This window comes from Nicotiana tomentosiformis, chromosome 5 (assembly GCF_000390325.3).
Source record: "Nicotiana tomentosiformis chromosome 5, ASM39032v3, whole genome shotgun sequence".
Classification (NCBI taxonomy): Eukaryota; Viridiplantae; Streptophyta; class Magnoliopsida; order Solanales; family Solanaceae; genus Nicotiana; species Nicotiana tomentosiformis.
This window is the reverse complement of record NC_090816.1, coordinates 94,313,536-94,323,380: the sequence shown is the minus strand read 5'-3', so window position 1 is coordinate 94,323,380 and position 9,845 is coordinate 94,313,536. Positions and strand designations below refer to the sequence as shown.

At 36.1% G+C, this 9,845-nt stretch overlaps 1 protein-coding gene across 1 annotated transcript; it reads left to right on the top strand.

Annotated features, from left to right (window-relative positions):
* Positions 1-308: 308 nt before the first annotated feature.
* On the top strand, positions 309-8,271 carry LOC104099169 (probable adenylate kinase 6, chloroplastic). The gene is made up of 4 exons (XM_009606081.4): positions 309-870; positions 2,302-2,442; positions 7,306-7,578; positions 7,706-8,271. Exons 1-4 carry the CDS (start codon positions 553-555, stop codon positions 7,847-7,849), a joined length of 876 nt encoding a protein of 291 aa, XP_009604376.1. The 5' UTR covers positions 309-552; the 3' UTR covers positions 7,850-8,271.
* The last annotated feature ends 1,574 nt before the right edge of the window (positions 8,272-9,845 follow it).

The window sequence follows — 9,845 nt, the reverse complement described above, 5'->3', positions numbered from 1 at the left end:
TAAGAATGGTCTAAGCGCAGAACTTTAGTGTAACCCCATTACATTCGGAAAATGTATAGAGTCACCTCCTCTTGTCCTAACTCGAGTCTTTACTCATCATACGTGTCCTTAATCGCCATAACGTAGGAACCGAAACACCTAAACTTAAAATCTTCGCTCAGGTTCGAAGGTAACGTGTCGCAACACTAAATCTTGGAAAACATCCATTTGTAGATCCCGTGCCCTCTGCGTTGAAACTTGACAAATGCCTAAAAGGTGACGTAATAATCTTCACTTTTTCATGGTCGGCAAATACTAGTACGTAGTACTATTCTCAAACACAGATTTCCCTTTCTCATTTTTCCACCCACGTGTTTCATTTCTCCAAAGACTTTCAGAACCCAACTCTTTGCTGTATATCAAATTCAATTCAATTCAATTAACCCCCAAAAGGAAGGAAGAAAAAATATCCCAATATTCTCTCAAAGATTCTGCCTTTCAATATTTTTCTGAATATCTCTCTCTCTAGTTCTGTGTAATCTAATTCCTGTTGGGCTTATTCATTAAATAATTATGACGGTTTGGAGCCGGGCAGTGGTAAGATGGCGATGTAGTAGAGCCACCAATTTAACCCACCGGGGTTTATGTTATAATAAACCTTCTAAAACCGACCTTAAAGTACCGCCGGCGGTGGCGAATTTGCCGGCAGGTTCTCCGGCAAGTAGTTTTAAAGACAAGGGCAGAAATGTGCAGTGGGTGTTTCTGGGTTGTCCAGGTGTGGGGAAAGGAACGTATGCAGCTCGACTTTCAAAGCTTCTTGGCGTACCTCACATAGCTACTGGTGATCTCGTTCGTCACGAACTCTCCTCACATGGACCCCTCGCTTCTCAGGTCTAAATTTCATGTATTTTTTTATGGGTTTAGTTTTATATTTTAGCCCCAAGATTTTGCAAGATGAGAAGAGGGAATTTAAATTAATTTGTATAGGCTACAACGTTTTTGGCTTCTGTTTTTGGAAATATCCAGAGTGTGTGTATACTTAATGTTTAAGTGATGGTGTGGAAAAGTGTCCATCGTTTGCCTGAAGAATATGTGTGTGTGTGTGTGTGGAATATGTAAGTGATGGAGTGGAAAAGTTTCCATCTTTTGCCTGAAGGATTTAGGAAACTATTTATGAAGTTGGACCTGTGGTTTGATATCTGTATTTTGTAATAAAATGAAGGATTCCTATAAGGCCTGCATTAGATGAGATCTGCTTATGGTTTAGTTGCCGTCGGATTCATCAGTCTAGAATCTTTTTCCCGAGGCTGCAGAAAAGCAGTCAATACGAATAATTTTTTTTTTTTAATGTAATCTAGTGTAGGATTCAAGGAACTTGCTACTACATAAACAAACCATACACGGCTTTATCAAAAGTCTAGTTTAACAGGAAAAAATGTAATTCCCAAAAACTTGTAATACATAAAGTCTGCAGGCCAAAACACCAGAGTTTATAGAAAGTAACTCATCTGCTAAGTAAGATATGGATCTACAAATCAGCATTGGGAACCTCAACCTAAATTCCAGGTTCAATGGTGAAACTTTTCGTGTCCTCCTCCGCTGCACCCCCAACCTTTTATCTTTGACTTGTTTTAGAAAGTTGATATAATTTCAAACTTACTCAATGGTAAAATCAGAAGCCACTTTGTGTAATAATATGGCAACCATGAGCAGATGAAAAAGTTGCAACAGGCTTTATGGCATCTTTTAGAGTGAGGTAATAACTAAGTAATAAAGCAGGAAGTTGCAAGTTTCCCATGTCAGTGGCGTGAGAGATAAATATGTAGTAGTTCTTACATTCAGATGTATATTTTAGGTCTTTGCCCATTATCTTACAATCAAATTAGACTTAAGTTAAAATCATTTTTTAGCATTTGTTCCCCTGACCCTGGACGATATAATCATAAAAAGAAAATCTTCAGCAGATAATAAATCTTATAAGTCAAAGAAAACAATATTTTTGGTCACGGGAGTATTATTTTGCTTTCTCATGAATTCTGGCATATTTTTCCGATAAATAAATAAATTTTATGTTGTCTGATAAACAAATAAGAGAGTGACAGATCTATGCTTTTGGTGCTTCTTCAATCTATTGTACTGAATGAGTTACTTCTGTAGTAAGGCAAATCAGATTCCTATGCTTATATAGTATGTGAAAATATGAAACTACATATATCAGCTTTTGGTTGATTCTGCTCTTTATTTGCTTCACTATCCTCTTTTCCCCTCTAAAATTGTTCTATTGACTAATTTTCTTTATTTACTTTGTTCCTTCTTTTTCAGCTTGTCGATATTGTCAACCAAGGGAAATTAATCTCAGATGAAATTATAATAGATTTGCTGTCCAAGCGACTTGAAGCTGGAGAAGCTAAGGGTGAAGCAGGATTTATTCTTGATGGATTTCCTCGAACTATACATCAGGCGGTGAGCCAGTTATTTTGTAATAACTTGCAAAGATACATTAACCTATGTCGTTGCTGGATAAACATCTCCAATAGGGTTAACTTACTAATCTGAATGAAATCCTTTTCTTATAATACTTCTTATTTATATGTGTATTGTTAACATTTATGTTTACAAGCGTGAACTGGGTTAAGATCTCGTACATCTATCTCTGAATGAAATCCTTTTCTTATGATACTTCTTATTTATATGTGTATTGTTAACATTTATGTTTACAAGCGTTAACTGGGTTAAGATCTCGTACATCTATCTACTTTTAATAGGCCATACTTTCTTTTCACTGTTTGGCATCTGGCACACAGAGGCTTGCATAGAGGAAATGTATGAATGTTCTATATAGGCAAGGGTGTGTTACTGTAACAGGTTAATGGTTATGGCTGAACCTGGAACATTGCTTCTCAGACCAAAAGTTGAATCTGCTGTTGGACGAAATGAACGAATAAAGTACAAAAGTTGGAAAGTAACAAGAAAGCTTGATATGGTATTTTTCAATAGGGTGAAATTTTAAAGAATGAAGCTCTTTGAAGTTGGGTAATTGGATTCCAAACTAGAGTAGAATGTAGATGGTGCTTGATCTTACATGAAATATGTTATTCTTTATATTTTATGTCTAAGTTTCTGCAAAGAGCAAAACTCTGAACTATATAAGCTTTTTGCAGACATTTTAACCAGTGCTTATTGCTCTTATAGATGAAACTTATGGAGATAAGAGCAAATATCTGTGTTAAGCATATCTTATTAGTTGTTTCTTAGATTCTTCTAGTGAAACCTGATCTCTGGACGAGGGTCCTTGCAACACATTTTCACAAGTTATTATATTTCAATTTTATGTAATTAATTATGAATATTTGTGGCTTGTTTGAGCAAACATGTATATCATCTTATATGTTCTCTTAATTGCTACTACAAACTTCTAGAGCTTGCTTCTTATTCTTATGTCGTCATGTAAGTAATGTCCTTAAAAAGTTTAACTTTGTGCATATCAGATTTTTTCATTACTGTTAGTCTTTATAATGCATTAACCTCTTCTCAGAGCTGCCGAATTAAAGGCTTCAATTAGTTCTCATATTTCATTCACAACTGCCTTATACTCTTAACGTCAAGCCTATAATTGTGACTATTAAGATTGTTTCACTGGCATAAAAATTTTCTGTGACTATTCTTACTAATTATGCGCATTAGCTGGTTATTTTGGTAACTTTATAGAATTAATAATTTGTCCTCCGGGCCTAGAGAACTATTTTCTTGTAATAAGGATGGCATAAACAGCATTGAGGATATGTTCCAGTTCTCGTTTTCTCTTTAAGAAAATATAGCCTTTCAGTCATGGTTTTATTCTCTGTTTCTCCACCTTGTATGAGACAAAGGCCAAATATAATCTCAGAACTAAACGCCTTTGCGTTAGTGCAATTATGGACATTGAGCACTTTTAGAACTGTCAGTTGGCACCGATATTAACTAGTTTGGGCGCTTTTTGTTGGATTTAATAGCTTGGTGGTTGAATGATTGCATTTTCTGTTAGGATTATGTGTCAGTTTTAAAAGGCTTACTGTTTCATGTTACTGATTAAAAGAGTTACACCTTTAGGGTTTTATTCCTTTGTTTTGATTAAAGTCTAAACTGCCGTATTTGGTAGAACTTTGCTATTGGTGCTTAACCCATCTATTTCTTTGTTGCTTTATTTATTATTATGTTATCTGTGACTGACTGCTGCACCAATATTTGTGGGATTAGAACAATTTCTAGATTATTGGAGTTGTCATTAGCTTCATAACAAGGGAACAACTTATCAGAAGGTAGAGGGATGAACTAATTGAGGATGTAGTCAACTAGCTGCTATTAGAGCTGCAAAGCAATATGGTGCGCTGTCATATTTGTTGGCTGCTGTACTTGAATCTGTTGAGAGAAATTCTTGGATATTTTTCATGTCCCATAACTAAACATGTCAACTCGTGCAAACGAAGATAAACAGAATCTTTTAAGTATGGATATGTTGAGAGATTCTAATTCAGATATCGGGGTGAAAGCTGCATCTTTGTCAAGTTTCTGGATTTTAGGTACTTGTTATAAACCCCTCTCCCTTCTTCACTATTGAAATAAGGTAGAGGTAGGACCAGAGCATGGTTATCTTTTGGCATTCTTTTATGCGAAGTCAACTCGATGTCTTCACTAATGATATAAGGTTTGCTGTACTAGGGCTGCTTTCTGGAGTCTCTTCACCAGTTTAGGAGAACTCATTGCAGGTCCAAGCAAGATGATGGTTTCAGCTGACTTTTAAGTTCCCAACTGTTTTGGGTTTGATTAACTTTGTTTGTTTAATGTAGTATTACCAATACTAGCAAAGTGAGGGTTTCCTTATGTGTTTGAAGCTGTTGTTTTCTGTTAGTCTGAGAGTAAAAGCAGCAATAGAAAATTCTTCTTGGTTAAAGTTTTCTTCATGAGTTTATGTTTTTTTTAAATGTCTTCCTGAGTTTATGTTTAGTCAGTCCTTATCCCTTATTGCTTTATTGGTCAGTAATTTCCCCTTTCCTTTCTTTACCATGAGTCTCAAGCTATGTTGCTTTGACTCTTCAAAATCCTCGCCACACCCGTGTCGACACGACATGGGTGTGGGTGTAGGATCCATACTGGATTTGGTCAACTTACCTTAGGTGCTTTGACTTCATAATTGAGAAGTATAGATTGATTGGGTATTGGTTTGATTTTTGGGTTTATATATATATATATATATATATATATGAAAGTGTTTATAAAGAATTAAATTTTATTAGTTTGAGTTCAAATGTTCAATAACTTTAATTTATCGATACATAGACTTTATATGTCGTAATATGCATTTATTGGCCATATTTCCGCGCCTGTATTCAGCACTTGGATCCATACTTTGAATCCTAAAAGTTATGTGATGAAGAATCCGACCTCTAGATCCGCGCCCGTATCAGATACGCATACCCGAGTTCGAACAACATAGGTCTGAAGTGAGAGCAACTTTGTTGTACCCAGACTTCACTATTTTCTCCATGAGAGATACATTCTCAATTCTTAAACCTGTTCATTTTCTGGTTTTTCTCAAACATGTATGTGTGTCTCACTGTCAGTATTGTGAACTGAGATTACTTGATCACTTGTTTTTTTTCCAAAATCAACTTGCTCATTGGATAAACAAACATCTCATGATCAGAGCGAGCTTGGAGGTTGAATCCCCAGGCTGCCTGGTCTATTCCATTTCAATCGACTATTGCATGTAAATGTAACTATGTGAAAAGTGTGTGTTGCTTATATACTATATGCATATACGCAGTCATTGATGTAATTCTTAATCGTTCCAGCTCTTGTTATTTTCATCCTGTTCAGAAGTTTGTGTCATATGTCAATCGACCCTTTCTCTCGCAAATTATGCGTGGACCACCATAACTGTTCACTTACTAGTAAAACCCCAGGCTCTGAAGTCTTAAATGTCAGAGTAAAATTAGGATGCTGGGACCAGGAGATATGTCTGTCGGCTCCTCTCTTCATTTCTGTTCTGCAGTTCATCTCGTTTTCAAATTCGACATCTCGTGTCTCGTTGATAAACATTCTTGATCATTGACTACTTGTACCTGGTATGGCAGATGTCAGAATTGTTCTTATGACACTCTACCATTTCCCTTTCAAAATATGTGTAAACTACGATCCACTATTTTGCGGTGATGTTGGGGTTGACTTGACTGTTTTGGTGAGTCAATGGGTAGATAAATATTATTTCCTGGTGTGTAAAGACCAAAACTGAGTTATGTTTGCGCCCTGCATGTTGTCAATGGGCAACACTTCCAAATATGCCTGTGCTTTCAAGATATATGTAAACTACGGTCCACTATTTTGCGGTGATGTTGGGGTTGACTTGACTGTTTTGGTGAGTCAATGGGTAGATAAATATTATTTCTTGGCGTGTAAAGACCAAAACTGAGTTATGCTTGCGCCCTGCATGCTGTCAATGGGCAATAGTTCCAAATATGCCTGTGCTTTTTGGATGTTTCATCGATAAGCCTCAAGTTGAGTCTAGATGGTCAGTCTGGCCCAGCCTCACCTCTGATCACTGTCCTAGGATTATCTTCTCTTTTCTTGTTCTTGGGACCAAAAGCTCCCAACAGAAGCATTAATATGACTTTGTTGGAGCTGCAGCCCCTTCTTTTCTTCCCGGCTGTATGTCTCTTCTATTGCTTGCTTTTTCCAGATTAATAATAGTCAACTACATGTAGTGTCATAGACTTGTATATCTTCTCAATCTCTTTCATCTTGATGCTTAGATGTGGACCCATCACTCTCTGGAATTTTGTTATTTTTGGCCAAAGCTCCTGAGGTCGCCGGTCATATCTTTGTTGCCACCAGAATTAGTGAGTGCTTTTGAAATTTTGTCAACAAACTGGATCCAATGAGCAAAAGCTGAATTTTTATCGTCAAGTGTTCAAGCAAGGCTATTTTTATATTCTGGACCTTGTTGACTTCACCTTACCACTTTGACATAGCACCTTTTCCCTTGTAAATTTGTTTTTTTTAGTTCAGTCAGACCTTGTTTTACAATTGAAGCGCTCTGCAGTCCTTGGTTCCTATAGTTGGAGGTTCTGTTTCTTCTATTATTGGACCTAGAGATGAAACAGATCTGATCTGTCTAAAGGTCCAAGCCAAGAATTATCAGCAGTGTAAGTAGTCCATGGTTGTCTGCTCCTCTGGTTACTAGCTTAGCAGTTTTGTGCACTGAAATCGTTATGATCAATTTCATCTCCCAGTAAAGATACAAAGTATATCGTCTGAATCCAATTCTTCATGTGTTGTTTGGTTGTTTAGGAAATCTTAGAGGGAGTAACGGACATCGACTTGGTGATTAATTTGAAGCTCCAGGAAGATGCATTGATTGCTAAGTGCTTAGGAAGAAGGATTTGTAGCGAGTGTGGAGGTAATTACAATGTTGCATGCATTGATATCAAGGGTGACGGCGACAAAACTAGAATGTACATGCCTCCCCTACTCCCTCCTCCGCATTGTGAAAACAAACTTATTACGCGGTCTGATGACACTGAAAATGTTGTGAAGGAACGCCTCCGCATCTACCATGAAACGGTATTGCTCTACTTCAACTTTTCTCTCTTATTTATCATTTCTCATGACAAACTTTAGTCTCAGTTTACTTCCTGGATACAGTCATATGCACTAATCAAATGCTGGGGGTATTATGTTGTTCCTGCAGAGCCGACCAGTGGAGGACTTTTATCGCAGGCGGGATAAGCTGTTGGAGTTTGATCTCCCTGGAGGGATTCCAGAGTCGTGGCCAAAGTTACTTCAGGCTTTGAATATCTATGACGATGAGGATAAGAAGTCTGCAGCAGCATGATATTATTTGTCTTGTCAGTAAGTGTACTAGTGTTATAGGTTCATTTTTTTCATGCATGTTGGAAATGCGTGGGCCTTCATTCTATTTAAAAGCAGGATAACGGGGTTCTCCATCTCTTCTCTCTGTCCCTCACAGTTCTATAATTGTATTATGCTAAGGCAACTGTAACAGTTGTATGATATTTCTTGCAAGTTTCTTGTCGATAAAGGTCACCGGAGCTGTATATTTACCTTAGTACGTCATGTGATAGTGGATAAATTTAGTGTTAGACTGGAGAGAAAATAGTTTTTGCGTGTTCCGTCATATCATATCTCTGTGTGCTAGAACTATGCTGCTACCTTTGGACCTACTGGCAAGTTGTTCTGAGATGCCTCCCAACGGGTCTTTGTTAAATGAATAGCTTTTGTTTGCTTCTCTGTTTTCATGCTTTCTTCTTAGTCATCTGTACTAACTAACATTAGTAGAGTGTCTTCTTCTTTCTATGTAAATTCAAAGCTATGATATCCTTATAAACCACTTAAATGTGAATCATCATTTCACCAACCGAAGACATAACTAGGCACCCAGAACCGTTTATGCTTTTCCCAGAGCTAATTTGCCCTATTTGGGTCATCTAGTTTAGCCCATTTGCAATTTCAAGCTGTGATTGAAGCTTTTGACTTTGTTTCTTCAGATATATTGTTCTCTTCTCTGAAAATTTTCAAGTGTACTTAGCTTACAGAATTAATTTTAATTTTTCTAGTCCTTCTCATCATCATCATATCCGCAAAATCTAGAAATAAACTAACTTGCAAATCCTTGTCTCTATTTGTTTTTTTTCATTCACAATATGCTTATGCTTATCTGGGTCCTCAATCGTTTTATAGGATTGGATTTGAATTTAGAAAGTCCTATGGTACATATAAAAGAGAATTACAACTTAATAAGCTAAGCACTTGGAAACCTTATTTGTTGTTCATGGCGTATAGTTTTGCCCATTTGTATTTTCATGGAGATTCAATATAACCAAAAATGTACTATGCTTGTATTAACAGTGTGGGGGGTTCAAGCTGGTATTTATTATTTATTGTGCTCTGTTTACACTTAACAGTGTGTTGATCCCAACTTGTTTGCCTTTGGTAACACGCTTTTGTATACATATACTTGTATGGATTTATTATTCCTTTTATTCATTGCAATTGATTAAGATAATAGGGTTTGTTCAATATGAAGGCAATTATGCGTTTGGATCCTATAAACATGTTCTTTTTTATGTTTCTTCCTTGAAATAAAATACATCATAATTTTGGTTTCTTTTGTTACCAAATATAGCATGATATTATTAGAATATTTATAAGTTCTCACAAAGAGTACATATATTTTACATATATATAAATTTTATAATAGTAATAAGAATATTTTTCATTAAGTCCTCAGACTAGCATGATGATTTTTCGTGTTCGTCTTTTCATCATATTCTTGTGTTTATAAAGTTCCGCCACTGTTTTATGAACTTCTTATAATATCATGATTAATTATAAGAACTAATTGTTGGTTATGGGCTACAGAAGTATGGTGCTTACTTTTTATGTGCCCATATGAAATCAGTCAACATTTTGCTTGAGTTGGGTATTAAGGTAAATTATTCTAAGATGATATTTTTGAGTTTTCTTTTATGTCAAATATTTTGGAGTAGCCATGCCATCTTGAATACTTGATAAAAGAAATTAAATTATATGATCACATAAAGTTAAGTGATTAAATTAGAATGACATCTACTTAGCCCGGTTATCTTATTAAAATGATTACACGACCCTACAGAGTGGTAACTATTGGTCCAATGGCCTCATCGCTGGTTGTCCCTCTATTGAAATGTTAGGCAAGTACCGGGGAATTACCCATATTGAATACGAGTAGAGTGAAAATTGCTCATACCTTTCGGACTTTGGCGAGATTAATTGGAATGAGATAGTAAACCTTTAAGTTTGAAAATTATCTTATGTCCATAGGTATAAAT

What these genes read in the sequence shown, in the direction of transcription:
- LOC104099169 (XM_009606081.4), top strand. Translation starts at nt 553, where the DNA reads ATGACGGTTTGGAGCCGGGCAGTGGTAAGATGGCGATGTAGTAGAGCC. An exon ending in ATGGACCCCTCGCTTCTCAG is followed by an intron (nt 871 to 2,301) that starts GTCTAAATTTCA and finishes CTTCTTTTTCAG; the next exon opens with CTTGTCGATATTGTCAACCA. An exon ending in CTCGAACTATACATCAGGCG is followed by an intron (nt 2,443 to 7,305) that starts GTGAGCCAGTTA and finishes TTGGTTGTTTAG; the next exon opens with GAAATCTTAGAGGGAGTAAC.